This window comes from Protomyctophum parallelum, assembly GCF_964188405.1.
Source record: "Protomyctophum parallelum genome assembly, chromosome: 15".
Classification (NCBI taxonomy): domain Eukaryota; kingdom Metazoa; phylum Chordata; class Actinopteri; order Myctophiformes; family Myctophidae; genus Protomyctophum; species Protomyctophum parallelum.
Window position 1 is genome coordinate 9,846,168 of NC_139710.1, and position 16,557 is coordinate 9,862,724.

General features: G+C 41.0%; 1 protein-coding gene across 1 annotated transcript in view; it reads right to left on the bottom strand.

Moving 5' to 3' along the window:
* Window positions 1-11,743: 11,743 nt before the first annotated feature.
* Window positions 11,744-16,557, bottom strand: part of sgsm1a (small G protein signaling modulator 1a) — a gene marked incomplete at its 5' end in the record, with an annotated part of 39,789 nt that continues 34,975 nt past the window's right edge. Inside the window, 7 exons of the mRNA XM_083784815.1 lie at window positions 11,744-11,877; window positions 13,073-13,240; window positions 13,678-13,774; window positions 13,927-14,036; window positions 14,172-14,254; window positions 14,826-14,950; window positions 15,039-16,454. Of these exons, the coding sequence (XP_083640941.1) occupies window positions 11,789-11,877; window positions 13,073-13,240; window positions 13,678-13,774; window positions 13,927-14,036; window positions 14,172-14,254; window positions 14,826-14,950; window positions 15,039-16,454 (2,088 nt within the window). The 3' untranslated portion in view covers window positions 11,744-11,788. The remainder of the gene's footprint in view (window positions 11,878-13,072; window positions 13,241-13,677; window positions 13,775-13,926; window positions 14,037-14,171; window positions 14,255-14,825; window positions 14,951-15,038; window positions 16,455-16,557) is intronic.

Genomic DNA, 16,557 nt, shown 5'->3' on the forward strand with positions numbered 1-16,557 from the left:
CACGAAAAGATATGCCACGCTGTCGATATCTTGTTTTACCAGCAGATGGCAACGGGGAGTCGGGAGTGAGCTTTAAGGATCCTGGTCTGGATGGTTTGATTCTAGGCTTAAATTAATTGATAGGCTATCAATATGTTTAAGTAAATCTCTACCACCTCAGGTAGCTGGGTGGGTCTGAGTGAGACCTGAAAACGTCGACTTAAGCAATATTACATGAGAGGGTGTGGGTTAACGTGATTATTGCCACGACAGATCAGGAACGAGACGAAGTCGAGTTCCGCAAGCATCACTGAAGCATACTATAGGGCCTTTACTGTTCCTAATATATGTAAACGACATGACATCAGCTTGTGACTGCAACTTGTTCCTGTTCGCAGATGACTCAGCACTGCTGGTCTCGGACAGGAACAAACTGCAGGTTGAAAAGACCCTCAGCTCTGAACTCCGTAGAATCTGTACCTGGCTCGCTGATAACAAACTATCCTTACACCTGGGAAAAACTGAATCCATTCTCTTCGGATCAAATAGTAATCTCAGCAAGGCAGATTATGGCTTCTTGGTTAGAGTGGGTGACAATATTATCACACGAAAAGATGAAATTACCTACCTAGGTTCCATCCTGGAGGCCAATCTTTCCGGTGATAAAATGGCCACCAACGTAATCAAAAAAGTCAATCAAAGAACAAGATTCCTTGACAGGATCTCCTCACTGGTCAACAAAAACACCTTGAAGACCTTAACAGGAGCCCTCGTACAAGGTTTCTTTGACTATGCATGCACCTCTTGGTACCACAGCACCTCAAAGGCCCTAAAAACAAGGCTCCAGACCTCCCAAAACAAACAGGCTCCTACTTGGCCTCACCCCCCGAACCCACCTCACCCCTGCCCACTTTGACAGGCTGGAATGGCTTAGGGTCGACAACAGAGTACAGCATCTTGCAATGGGTCTGGTCCACAAGATTCGATACACCTGCACCAAGATACCCATGTACCTGTCTAAATACTTCCTTAAGTCCACACCCACAACAACAGAGGGAGTGTAACAAACCATGTACAACCCAGATTCGGCACAAACAGGGACTAAATTATTTTCGCTCCTATGCCACCAAAATGTGGAACGCCCTACCAACAGTCATTAAGACTTCAAAACCGCTCTCAAAGGGTACCTACGGACGGCTGCAATTCGAAACTGGCCCCCGTAAAATCTGAAAATTCTGCAAACTGTTAATAAATATTTCAATCAATCAATCAATCAAAAACCCTATCTCTAAGTGAGATGCCATTTATTTAAGTTTTGGATGTTGGATGTTTTGGATGTTTTGGAATTTTTTAATTCCTATTTTTTTATGTATACTGGATTTGGGTTTAGCACTCCACTGAAAACCATTGCTGATACACAACCTCTTTTTCTCATTTACTATTAATATATTCATATAATACTAATGATAATAGTATGATAGAAATGTTATGTAAAATTACCATAATATAAATTATACGTAAAATTGTCACAATTGTAAATAATCACAGACTTCCCAGATAAAGTTTATTTTAATGGTGGTAATGCACTGCATAGTGCAAATACAATACAAGCAAACATTTGTAGCTTCATCATCATGCATGCATGCCTTTATTAACATATAATAACACCACCACATTCATGGGGCTGATGGGGGGGCAAATAGTGGGCTAAAAGTGGGCAAATAATTGGCTCACTTGAAAGGTACATTTTCTTAACCAAATTACAGGAAGCAGCTAGCCTACATTCCTTTAAAGTTAAATTAGAAGCTCATCCTCACTGGTCATCTCTCTCCTCATTCCCTTCAGCCTCCTCATCTTCGTTTGATTGATTGATTGAAGTATTTATTAACAAATTGGAGAATTACAGTACATTTCAAGCACAACTCAATACAAAACTGTTAACTGTGGACGACGCGGCATAAAGCATTACACTTGTTTACAATAGGCTCCACCAAGTTCAATTCATCATAACATTTAGAGACGTACAGTACAATATAGCCAAAAACAGGAAATCATCATAGAGGTAAAAAGGAGGGAAAAACATGTCAGTGAGGGGAAAAGGGGTGGGAGGGGATTCAGAGTTTACGGGGGCCCAATTTCGAATTGCAGCCGTCCGTAGGTGCCCTATGAGAATGGTTTAGAAGAAGTCAAGGGATTTGCATGTCTTAATGACTGTTGGTAATTAGTGGAGGGCCAAAAGCCCCAAAAGTTGACTATACCCCTCCCAGAGGTATAACAAATCGGGACATAGTTTTTTCATATCTTTAGGATGTCCCCTTCATGAAATGGATTGTCCCGAGATATACTTTTACTGCAAAAGGTTTTAAATTGATCCATGAAGTTACTCAGCACATAGGCAATAAAAAACGCCTATCTGAAAGAGATAGTTCCAAGAGAATTCTCTGTCATTTTTTACCTGCTGTTTGTTTTTACATACTTGCACAAATTGTCTACAGGTAGTGTGCCTACATCCCAGAACAATCAGAATGCCAATATTTTGTTCTATTGTGAATCAGCAGCCTTTTATATAAGGCCTTAAATAGGCGGAAATAGCTAAAAGTTAACTTTTCTGAGCAATATTCACTTGGAATTTTGGTCCTACTATTTATCAACTAAATGTGACATTGTTTTTTCATATCTTTAAGATGTCCTCTTCATGAAATGTATGGTCAGACGTTTTACGTTTACTGCAAAAGTCATTAAATCTATACATGAAGTGATCCCCACTGCAAAAAACACCTACCCTGAAAGTGGGTCAATTCCAATGACACAGGCCAAGTTATTGTGAAACATAATAGTTGAATTGAAATGGCACAAGGGACCCCCACAAAAAGACCACCCCAAAATGGTGCCCTTTTATGGGGTTTGGGCACCTTCCCCCTCAGTGCTCTCTGCCCTTAAAGCAACCAGGATGCCAATATTTGGTTCTATTGTGAATAAGCAACCTTTTATATACTGCCACCCTTAGATCTATATGGAGCTGACCTGTTCTGACATTCTATATGTTGATCTGACCTCATCAGTACATAATTCATTATGTTGATCTTACCCCCCATGCCAAAGCGCCAGTGCTCACCCAGCAGTCACCCAGGTGGATGTGTGCATGCCACCTCGCCCTTTATGACGCGGTCGCTTCTCAGGCGTGGAAATAGCTATAGTCTCATGTAATACTGCTCCTACTCTTCTATCAGGGGTACCTCAAAAGTCATGAAATGTATCCATGAGATTTGCAAATACAAATGCAGAAAAGTCAAGTTAATACTGCTCCATTGTCCACCTACTTTTTGGATTTACATATTTGCACATATTGTCTACAGTCTACAGGTAGGACTCCAAGATATGTAAAAATAGGCTCCAAGGCCCCTTTTACAGTTTTCTTTTCAAGACTTCTAAATGTTCTAATCCTGATCTATTACTGTAAAATGCCTATACAAACTTAATAACAGGAAATATATTTTGATGCCATGTTTTTAGTTTACCCACTTCATGTAGAATCTAAGGATGTTTCTCAGGTAGACCTATGCCTCAAAACAGCTGGAATGACAAAATATTGTTCTATAACTCTTCTATAGTACTCATCAATCAGCAGCTTATTCTCAATGTCATCTTGAGCATTGTATAGGGAACTGACTGACTGGGGCCAAATTAGTTTCCATAAACTGCTGATTGATGATTATTCATTAAGAATGGCACAAAGCTCTGAATTCTACAGCATTAAACCATACTGCATTTAGGCTATATGGACCTATAGCTATAGAATACAATATCAATAATGTATCATTCTGATGCTTTGAGGTGTAGAGATATTAGGCCTACCTGAGAATAATAGATTCTATCACTGAGGATACGTCCCAGGTGCATCCATGCGATGTATTTTTTGTTATAGTTTTCTATTTACAGTGACTCAGCCATAGGAATAGAGTTAGACTATGTGACAACCAGGTATAGTCTGGTGACCACCGGAGAGACGGGTGACAGCTGGAATGTAGATGGCACCCGGGTGAGCAGCCTCTGTGAGGCCTTTAGGAGGGCCATGCAAGCAGCAAGCGGAGCCGCAGCACCATTCCCCTGCGGAACCATTGCCCACCACTCCTGAATGAACTGTCTGGTGCTGGGACTCTGGTGCAACGCACAGGTCCTCGCTCTACTCCTGGTGAGAGCAGGAGTGGACCTGGTGAGACGTAGGAGGGGCCCGGACAGGAGACAACCCACAGAGCCTAGTCCTTCCATGCACCAGCCCAGCCCTGGCAGAGTAGTTCTGGAGTAGTTCCAACGGATTGAGGGTAGCTACTGGGACGTAAGTCAGGACTTGATCACCCCGGCTGGGTCGCCTGAGTGAGGGGTATGATGTTGGAAGACCCAAAACCCCGTTGAACTCAGGATACATCACTGAGGATACGTCCCAGGTGCATCCATGCGATGTATTTTTAGTTATATGAATATGAAGTGGCTGGGTACAAAGTAAAAACCTATTGTCTCCACCAGGCCGAAAGGCATGGCAGAGACTATGTTTTGCACCCTGTCTGTCCGTCCGCTAAGATTGACTTCCAGCCCACAATAACCTGTAATTGGTCTGGTGGAGACCTGTACTCTGAGTGTAGCGCCTATGATTCTAACCCAGAGAGCCTATGAATCCCTGCTGATTCACAATTCTAGCCTATTTTAACATAATGTTCTGGTTGCTTTTGGGTGTAGAGTAGACGCTACTGTCTACAGACACCTGTAGACACTGGGGACACTGTATGCACTTTTTTTTGGTGCAGAAAGTTAATTGAAGAATTGCATGACTTTTGCAGTCAAATTAAATAGATTGATGGTTGATACTGTATAGTTAGATGCTTTTGGCTATTTCTGCCTCTAATAAGGCCTTATATTAAAGCCCACTGATTCACTATAGAACCAAATATTGGCATTTAGGTTGCTTTAGGATGTACCTGACTAGACCATTTGTGCAAGCATGACATAAAAACAACCATGCAGCAGGTAGAAAATGAGGACTTTCTTGGATCTCCCTCTTTCAGGATAGGCGTTTTTTCATTGTGTGGTGAGTCACTTCATCGATTAATTTCATGACTTTTGCAGTAAAAGTAAAACTTGGGACAATCCATTTAATGAAGGGGACATCCTAAATATATGAAAAAACTATGTCCCATTTAGTTCTACCCCTGATAAAGAGTAGGACAAGTGAATGTTGCTCAGAAAAGTTTTTGCTATTTCCGCCTATTTAATACCTTATATAAAAGGCTGCTGATTCACAATAGAACCAAATATTGGCATTCTGATTGTTCTGGGATGTAGGCACACTACCTGTAGATCATCTGTGCAAGTATGATGTAAAAACAATCAGCAGGTAGAAAATGACAGAGGATTAACTTGGAACTCCCTCTTTTAGGATAGGCGTTTTTTGCCTATGTGGTGAGTCACTTCATGGATTAATTTCATGACTTTTGCAATAAAAGTAAAATCACTGACCATCCATTTCATGAAAATTATGAAAAACACTGTCAGGCTTTGTACTAGGCCTACCCCTTATAGAAGATATCACCAGGATTACAAAGGAGCATTCCTCAGAAATGTAATTTCCGCCTATAGAAAGTCCTATATAAAAGGCTGCTGAATCAACATAGAAACAGATATTTGCATTCTGATTGCTGTAGACCTGTAGACAATCTGTGCAAGTATGATGTAAAAACAAGCAACAGGTAGAAATGGCAAAGGATTTTCTTGGAACTCCATCTTTCAGAGCAGGCGTTTTTTGCCTATGTGGTGAGTAATTTCATGGATCAATTTCATGACCTTTGCAGTAAAAGTAAATCTCGGGACAATTCATTTCATGAAGGGGACATCCTAAAGATATGAAAAAACTATGTCCCGTTTTGTTCTACCTCGGGGAGGGGTACCTCGAAAACGAAGCCTTTTTTTGAGGGTTTGGCCCTCCACTAAATGGTAGGGCGTTCCACATTTTGGTGGCATAGCAAAATGTGTAAATCGTGTAGCCCTACTGTATTAGACTTTATTAATTGATTGATTGAAAATATTATTTCACAGTATGTGTATACATTTCAAACGAAAGCACAAGTCAATACAAAAACGTAGGCCTACTTGTGGAGGAACCATGATAAAGTATAGCCACTTGTTTACAACAGGGTCGAGGGTCCATTTTCAATTCAAGTATGGTACAAATATACACTTCTATATAAATAAATAAAAACACCCGCTGGGAAATTCAGTTTACAGCTTCAAGGTTAATTCCCAGGTCACTATGGTCTTGGAGTCATGTGGATCGTGCTTAGGCCTATGTAGCTATACACCTTTGACACATGGCCGGAGCCGGGAATCGAACTTGAGACCTACTGTTCCCAGGCGGCCTGGCGTCTTGCCGTCTGCAGTTCTCTCATTTATCCACCATCTTTGACCACATACGTAGCGTGGTCGCGTATTCGGAAAACAATGCAGCCTATGGAGTTTGCCAGGGGTGAGTTGTTGGCTTCTGCTGTCCAACACATGGGATCGGGAGTTCGAGACGCGTCTGGGACAGTGGGACACAGTGGGATTGGGAATGCCGTTTCGTGGCTTGAATCGCTACAACACAAATAAACAAAAGAGAATGTGAAATCAGTAAGTCACCCTAAAGGCAACGAGCGCTGTCGCTACAGTACGCAACACGCCGAGGAGGGCAACAAAAAGTGCCAAGCCGAACCTCATATAACAATCTTCTCCGCTGCTCCGCCGCAAAAAGTAGGCAATTTGCATAAGGAAGGGGGGGGGGGGTGTAGCACAAATATATGCCCAACCAAATGGTCAGCGACGTGACGTCCGCTTTCCTGCGTCATATTCTTCACAATGACATTTTTTGTTGTAGTAGTGATATGTCATATGCTGACACAATTAAATCATATGTTTGCTTTGAAGGTCTGAGTCAGCGCAGTGTAAATTATACAGGCCACTTCCAGGCAGAGGCACTGATATCAATCGATATGTATATGATTAGCCTATTGTATCTTATTCTCATGTAGCAAAACTTAAATAAATACATTAGCTGTACATTTGCTGCATCATATGATTTGCTCACTCAACAGTAAGAGCGGCAACACTTGGTACTACAGCTTCATCTTTATTATAGAAGACCGCCTTAGAGGCATTTGGAGCGCCCGGATAGCTCAGTCGGTAGAGCATCAGACTTTTAATCTGAGGGTCCAGGGTTCAAGTCCCTGTTCGGGCGTGATTTTTCCCCTTGATTTGCTTTATTGTTAGACGAGGCGCATTTTCCTTTGTCCTTGTACTAAAGAAATAATCCAACATAAAAGGAAATTACTTTACTAGTATCTTCCCTGGTCCGCTGTCATAATAGTCAGGGGATATTAATAAAACCTGGGAATAAATTTCTTTAAGAATTTTCTTCACCAATGTGTTTGTAAACGTGTCTACTAACATATCCCACATTGGTTTATATTCAACTACTGTTTCTTAGTCTCACTAGAGGTGGTTGGATGAAATTGGTATCCCAACCTGTTTACAAAAGAGCTGGAAACCCTGTTACTGAACCAATTTTTAACAAACAAAAAATAGACAAAAATCACTTACGCCCACTTTAAGAGAGAGAGAGGATAGCCTTTTGGAAAAATAGGAATGTTTCCATTTTTATTTTTTATTATAAAAACATATACCATTTAATATTATGATTTCTTTATATATAATTTCATTGTTTTACAATACACATTTAAGATTAACAAAATAACACTTTACAGATTTACAAACAGTGGCATTTAAATAAATAGATAAATAAATATACTGGCAAATAAATAAATACAATAAAGTAGCTTAATTTTCTGATAGAGCAGTTGCATTCACAAAGAAACACCACCAATATTCAATGCAATTAATTTAGCACATCAATTAAAATATACTGTTAGAAGTGTAGCTGTGGGCAACAAATGACAATTTATCAAATATAACATTAGATTAGTATATGTTCACATTCACAAAATCTCATCAACCTACTTTAAACAAAGGTATATAGAGCGCCGAAGTCCTGATATCACTCGCTCATCCCCTGGTTCACAGAAGTTTTTTTCTCTATGGAGAATAACATTGGGTCATCTTAAAATTGTCTCATAAGAATTGTGGTCCAAAAATAAATTATCCATATGAGTGAAATGACCAGGATAATTTGTTTATTTTTCAAACACAGTTCTTTTTGAGGCATCTAAAATCCCCCTATGGGGGATTACCCGGTAGGCCTACAATGCAAAATAAAAAGTACATGAACCCGTGGACTTAGCGCTCTTTACCGAAATATTGACGTCAGACTTCGGTGCTCTATAGAAAATCATATCAGTGTCTTCCATCTTCCTTTGACTATTTTGTCAGTGTAATATTATATTATAGTGGTGAGCATAAATTCAAGAAAGGAAACATCATTCAGAAAACAGCCTTCCTTTATACCGGTAATATGACATTCAGCAGTTTTGGGGTTTGAGAGTAGCCCAAGAACAAGGAAAATTTTAATTCATGTTCAGTTCCAAATTACAAATTGACAAACACATTTTCAAATGCCCAACAGCTACTCTTTCCAGACATTATTCATTTCCAATTAATTCAATGTTATCAGTGAAATTATCTATGAAGTGTGATTACTAGTGCTACTCATAACATTGCATTTATTTATCTCACACCAAGGAATATCTCATAGGAAATCCTTGATTGTAAGTGAGCTTTCATGGTGATGATCAGGTATTGTAACACAGAATATTTTATTTGGTTATCCCCTAAATATGCCATATCAAAATAAAAAGTACCACAATGCAAACAACTCACTTAGTGTTTTGTGTTATCCTTTAAGTGTTACTGTAGTGTTACCGTACTTCCGTGCTTACATCTTTGACTAATAAAGTATTCAATCGAAAAACATTTTATTTTAATAATGGAATCTTTGACGAAAAGTATTCAATCGAAAAACATTTTATTTTAATAATAGAATTCTGGTAACGTTTGAAAGGTAATGGTTTACTGGATAATTAAACAAAAATGTTTTGTGTGCACTTCCTAATTAGATATCAGTAAATCACACTATCAGGTTATTATTACAAATTTTATAATAGTTTCACTTGTTTTCTCTCCCTTTACAGTATTTCACACACTAAACATACATAGTATTTGGTTGACAAGGCAGATTATGCGATATTGTGAAAACACTGATAATAAATAGCAGAAAACTATTTTTGTGCAAAATGTTACTGGAGGCTGGATTGTAATATGGACTATAACCCTATGACATGTTTTCTCGCCATAAATAAGAAATCCATCCATTCCTCCACTTATCTGAAGTCACATGTAGCAGTTCAGCAGTGGAATCTAGACTTCCCTTTCCCTGGCCAATGTGGCCATGATAGCCAGCGCTGACTGGGAGAGGCATTCCCAGGCCAGCATGGAGATCTAGGTCCCTATTTTCGTCAGTGTCTGAGACCACTGAATATTATGCCGTTGTGTGCAAGCAGCCTAACCCCGAACATGTCCATTGCAGGCCACACTCTACCAAACAAATTATGTATTACGGCTCACGGGTGCTTTTAGAATCCGCTATGCCCTTAACCAAAAGGTGGGTAGTAATTGTAATTTTGGGGAAAGCGTACCAACACGCCAACACAGTATAATGGATTTAGGGACAGTACAAGCTGCTCTGCCCATAATTTGCGGGCCCCGGCTAATGGGAACAGGTAAGGGACTGAGGAATATAGGGCCCCTAATGTCCCAGGGAGGCCAACCAGGAGGCATCCTTACTAGATACCCAAACCACACCAACTGGCTCCTTTTTATGCAAAGGAGCAGCAGCGCTACTACCATATGTCCATCACTGATGACTATGAATGCTGGAGTCTCTTAATGGGTGCAGCTACATCATAATAAATGTGATGGGCATGTACTAAACATCAGTCAGGATGAGCATGTTAGCTACAAACATTCTGTATAGGGTTACAAGGGTGATTAATATGATAGCAGCCAGAGAAAGAAGCTGGCAGGTCACTGCCATACCAGCAAACTTGCGCTGCAGGAACCAATACATGGGTATCGATCATGATGGCATATCTGCACATATCTGATGTGGACATACTGTAAAGAAAGATGCAGGGGCAGAAAGTAATGGAAAGCTAGCCAGATGTATATGGGGGATAAAAGGAACTGGAGTCACAACTGGTGGGCTCGACTGAGGACAATCTAGAGAGAAACATTCTAACCTTATCCCTAAAGCCCTGTCCATATAAATGATTTCCAACCCAACAAGTTGTAACTGCAACCTCTTGCAACAGAATCCAATCCAGTCAAATACATTAGGCTGCAAACTGTTCCAGTGAGTGCTGAAGACCAGGACCAAATCACCTGCAAAAAAGTGATGCACTCTTCAGCTCACTGGACTGTAAACCCTCTCCTCCACAATTGTGCTTCGAAATCTTGTCTATGAATATCAGAAACACAATAGGTGACAAGGCACAGCCATGGCGGAAGCCATCCCCCACCGGGAACACTCCGACTTCGAGAACCTGTACCCGTCGCTTTGGGTTTACAGAGATTGGATGGCCCTCAGTAAGGCCCCCCTCAGCGTACACCCACATCGGACCACACAATCCCTGGGGTTCCTGTCATACACCATCTCCAAATCCACAAAACACATGACCATAATGCAGGTCCCCTCCAAGAAATATAGGAAGTAAAAATAAAGATTCCTTATTTTAATCTAAAAAGGATAACCAGCTGAAGTATTTTGTTGGCTATTAAAATTGTTCAAATATAGATCATTTTACTAATATTATCATATGGTATTATGTGAAATATGGTTTTATATGTGAAACTTACGTCAACCTTTCTCTAAATATCAAGTCCAAATGCAATCAAATAAAGATCGACACATGACATTATTTTCCAAAAATAATGGTTAATTTTCTAACCCTTTTATCTCATACATTTATATCACTAACAGATTACACTATTTTCACACCATTTAACGTCACGCGCAGGAACGGACACGCACGCACACACACGCACACACACACACACACACACACACACACACACACACACACACACACACACACACACACACACGTCACACACACACACACACACACACACTGTATTTAGTGGATAAAGTCTGAGCAGCAAATTGGGAATGTCAAGGCATTTATTGTCTCCACCAGGGCGAAGCTTAGAGTATACTCTGAGGGGCGAAGGCATGGGGAGAGAGTTTGCACTCCGTCCGTGTGTTTGTGTGTGTATTTGTTTGGGTGTCCTATGTCCATGTGATTGCTCTTGTGCTGCTACATTTGCGTATCACACTTAAAGATGGAGTGCCGTGTATTTTGTCCAGTTTTTCATGTGTCTATGAAGTGACAGTACTTCATTACACCCCTTGGTGTGGTTGTTATGTGCAATGATGTCTTCCCTTTGGAGGCTGAAACGTTGACAGTCAAGCGTTCCAATGAAAAAAACAGTGATTTAGTGACATCACAATATCACCCATCCCCCTTTATCATACAACAGCTGTGGGTGCGGCTTCAGTTCAGGTGTATCACCACCCATCACCACCCACCAGGCAAACCAGGCGTACTTAATGAACTGGTGGGTGAGTCCACATAAAAACAACATTTTAACAAATACTGTACGCTTTTTTGAAATGTATAATAACAATAATAATACCTGATGATCATGTTTTAGGGTCGAAAAAATCACGGCACTCCATCTTTAACATGGACAACAGATACAGAGGAAACAAACATCACTTGTTCTCAATGAGCATCTGCACCTTGCACACCAGGTCCCTGGCCAGAGTAAGAATCTGCTTTATGTTGTGGTGCTCCGCCATTTCTGAAACAAAGGAGAACATAAATGTCTAATCATGACTTACATATTTCATTTTAGAGAACCACACAGTTTTGCTTTAAAACCTATTTTGGTGTCACACAATGCACAACCAAAAATACATTAGGCTTGAGTTGACTGGTTTACCAATGTCACTCACCATGGGAAAAAAATGCAGAAATAGAAATTCATTCATTGGAAAAGGAAAATTTTAAACATTGCCTGAGGTATGTGATCACTGCACATTATAAACAAACATGACACGTATCAAGAGCTTTTGTTTGTTTCACTGAGTCGTAAGTTTAATGTGGACACTATTAATGTGTGCAGAATGTGCACCTGAGTCTGGCTCCTAGCCATACTGTCAACGGCCCCGCCCCCATCTAGCCACTTCACTTCAACATTTCCCAGGCCTTCTTTCTCAGAAAGCAAGCCTGGCATCAGAGGTATAGCTACTGCACTCTTTTATAAAAGAAAAAGTTTTTGTAAGCATTTTAATGCTTTTTCTTTATTTAGTCACCAAGATAACACAAAAATAACAATTGATCAACACACCTTAAGGGCCCAGGGTTATTTAATCCATTAATAAAATGTGCCCATCGTTTATAGCGCCCGGACCACTTTTACCGACGGACCGGATGTTGTTGTGAATGTCTATGTAGCAGATAACAGTAGCTACAACACTATCGATGCAATCGACAACAACGGGAGGTAAGATAAAATCTAACGAGACTAGCGACTGGACAGCAGGGGCCCGTCAAACACATAACCTTTTCACATAACCTTTTCATTGTCGTTGGCTAAACAGGCAGGGAACATGCGACCGGTTTTGATATCACTAATTTGACGAAGATTAATCAATCTCCGTCTCGGGCACATGACCGTACTAAGTCCGTACCATGACGGACATCTACGTCATGGGCCCTTAAACTGTTTTAACTGGACCTGCAGGACACTCAAATTGACAATTTAGCTTGCACTGATTTGTCTGATACTATCATAATCATGTGTTTTAGCTTTACAGTCTATTTAGATTTTTAACTTTCTATATAGCTACATTTATTTTATATAGCTACAATGTGCTATATAAATAAAGTTGATTGGATTGGATAACACAGTTATCAGCCCAGGGATGACTGATATAAATTATCACCTTTTTATCATCTATCAATAAAAGCTGGGTATGTGATAAGTATGTTACCATTGAAGAACTTTATGATGTCAGTGAAGTCCATGTTATTTTCCAGTATGATGTCCCTGTAGATCTCCACCAGTGCCAGTGCAATGAAAAGAACAAAGTGACCAGAGGAAGCATACTTTGCTGCCCAGATGGTCTCCCAGACCGCAAACACATCGTCATATACCAGCTCTGTAAGACAAAGTATAGCAGCATAAAAATCAGGCCACATAGCTACTTGAGAGAATGCTGGGAAACCAAAGGTGGTGGTGGTTTGCGGGGAAGGAGAAATGACAGAAAGCAGGTATGAACTAAGCAGATATGAACTGGGGCTGCAAAGTTCAGCAAGGATATACCAAGATAAATTATTTTACATTTCTACTATAATACTTTCTTATTAAATTACAATTGATAGACAATATTTTAAATAACAAATCTCCGAGAGAGGGTTTTCTGAATGTTATTGTATTCCATAGCCATGTTGTACAAAAGCTGTATAAACTGTACACTTTGTAAGTTAGCAAACTGCCAAGTGGTTGGGCTCAAACAGGGCTCAAAACAGATCCTCCAGTTCTTAATTGGCATTTTTCTAGCAACACAGCTTCTTAAGCAGTATGTAATTATTGTACCTCTCTTGAAGTCTAGAAGGAACCAACGGTAGCAGAAGTAGAAGTGTGTATAGTCCCCATTCTGGTGCATTAGCTCAAAGAGCTCAGAATCCAGGATCTATAGGGTAACGATTGTGAGGAATAGGAGGAGAAAAAAGAATGAGATTGGCCGTGGAAGGTGAAAATTAGTTTTGAGATGTTCTGGGAAATGCAATTGTTTAGTGGTAATTCCTATGCAAAATGTGGAAGGACATTGGACATGTATATCACCTGGATAAGGGAACGCATGTTGGCAAAGTGAGTGTCCATAGCACCTCCATGCGGGAAGTTCTGGTTCATTCTCTTCATTAGTTCAGTGAAACAGCTGAAGGCCATAGCCTCTAAAATACACAGATTTGAGGTGGGACAATGTAAGCAGGAAATGTATATTCTACTGTTCATCATTAACCTCCCCACCAGTAATAATATACCGTGTCAAAATAGTACCAGGAAACTGCTCAGTGTTGTTGACTCACCGTCATCCAGAATGACCAGGAGTGGAGCCAGCAGGTCACACATGCCCTGCACATAGCCAGTCTCAAGGTGCCGCCAGGTATAGCTGTAGTAACAATGACGACTGTGAGTGTCAGGGCATGGCCAAAGGTCAAGCCATTTACAATCTAGACCCAGGTTTGTCACTACTGTATGTACGTACAGTATGTACTCTATGTATTCTGTGACTCTCAAAAGTAGTATCTACATGAATCCTACTATCCTAGTGTCCCAATTCCGGGGCATGTCACTTAAAATGGGCAAATACTCTGCGAAGATCTAGCAGATCTACAAACTCACAATGCATATTTATGGAAAGTCACCACACACAGTCGACAAACAGCTAGCCTGCGTGGTACGACTTCGTCACTGAATCTGCAGATTCTGCACTGTGATTTCGGTACCTTTGTTCACAAACATAACTTATCGATAATTAAAGATTGGACAGGGGGGCTAGCTACACTACACCATCTACAGTACACCATTATATTTTGTTTCACAATCCACTCTGTTTTCCATGTGTATTTATCTTCAAATGTTTACTTTAAACACAACTTTTGCTCTTCATGTTTCAATCAATGCATTAAAACATTGTAGTATTTGATAATGATGCCTTTGATAAGATCTTGGTGCTTTACCTGCACATGATGTTGCGTAACTTCTCCAGGTTTGTGGGGGTGAAGTACCAATAGTTCCTGTCACAACGCTGCACATCCTTGTCAATGCGGTGGAGATTTAGTGTGTACAGATCCAAAAGCTCTTGCTGCAACATATTGCAGAAAAAAGAATCATAACACTGGAGCATCATTTATGAAGAAGTTACTTTGGAAATGTAAAAAAGGTGTGCATACAGAGTAAATACTCCCAATGGATACAGGAGAGGTCACTTCATCATTCTTGGTCTCTCCAGCCAGAGCCGCTGAGTCGAAAGGAGGATAGAGGCTTTCCATCTCTGGTTCCTCAGAGAGGATGGACTCTGTGCCTTCTGGGCTGGGCTTCCCTCGCTCATCTTCCATCCTGAGCTCCAGGTGAGGGACGGAATCATCTGAGGTAGAGGAGGCTTCACATGGACCCTTCTGGTCCCAAGTTGCTATGGAAACATTGGCTTTGGGGATCTCCTCCATCTCTATGGCTGAAGGAGACTCATCGGATTCAATGATGACTTGAGGGTCATTGTGTGAAGGTCTGCAAAAGGTTGCCGTTCCTTTTAATTGAGCGTCTTCCACTGTGAAATTTGTATTATCTACAACAGGGTTCTGTAATATTTCAACTCTTTCTAATCCGTGCATCACCTCCTTCATTATTACTACTTCCTTTGGTGCCTCAGCTTTATCCATTTCTTCGGACTCCGCTGAGTTCAAAGTCTCTGTCTTATTCATGTCAGCTTCACCCTCATCATCTGTTTTCTCTACACTTGTTACCATCGCATCCATTACCTTCAATGTCTCCTCATTCTTCATTTCTTCCACCCCTTTCTCAAGAGTCTGCTCACAGAGCACAATCTGATCTTTTGATTCCGCGACTACAACTGATTGTGTTGCATCGTCATCTTTTGGCACTTCTTTCCCTGACTCTGCTTTTGATATCTCATGTTTGGCCTCTGGTTCAGCAACATCCATTTCCTTTGCATCTGCCTTCTGCTCAGTATAGTCCGGGTTGATTTCTGAATCTACAACACTGTCCTCTGTTTTAGGTGGAAGACTCCGGTCTTCACAGACCTTCACTTGCCCTTCTCTTGACCGGATGACCTCAGCATTTGGCACCTCAGTCTCTTTGGCCACTTCAGGTATTTTGTGCTCCTCCTCTTTTTCTTGTATCACTGATATGTCAGCTTTTATCTGATTGTCTTTCTTCTCCTGCAGGCCACAACTCTCTCCTAATGTGTCCTGAGAAGGCTTGACTGGGCTCTGTGGTGGCAGGCACTGCTGTGAGGCAGAAGGCTTGACTGGGCTCTGTGGTGGCAGGGACTGCTGTGAGGCAGAAGTGATTTTAGAGGTAGGATCAGGGGCGGCGCTATCCTCCGTGCTGAGGGAGCCGTCTGATATGCCAGAGGCGACTGAGAAATTGCGGGAGGAAGGATGGCCGGAGTCGGGAGAGCTGGTCTCATTCTGGAGGGCCCCATTTGGCATCTTTGGCACCTGTTTGGTCTCTTCATTCTTGGGCTCTGTTTCGATCTGGTCCACCTCCTCTACAGATTCAAATACCTGGAAGAACAAGCCAAAGGGAAGCAGGCTACTCAAGGGGAAGGGTTGGGAGGATGAGAAGTACTAGCAGGAGAGAGTGCAGGGATAAGGGATATTTGTTCAAAAGAGTACCGGTAGGTCATTCAAGGCATTTAAACAGCAGAAAGTTGGCTAATTATTAACACCT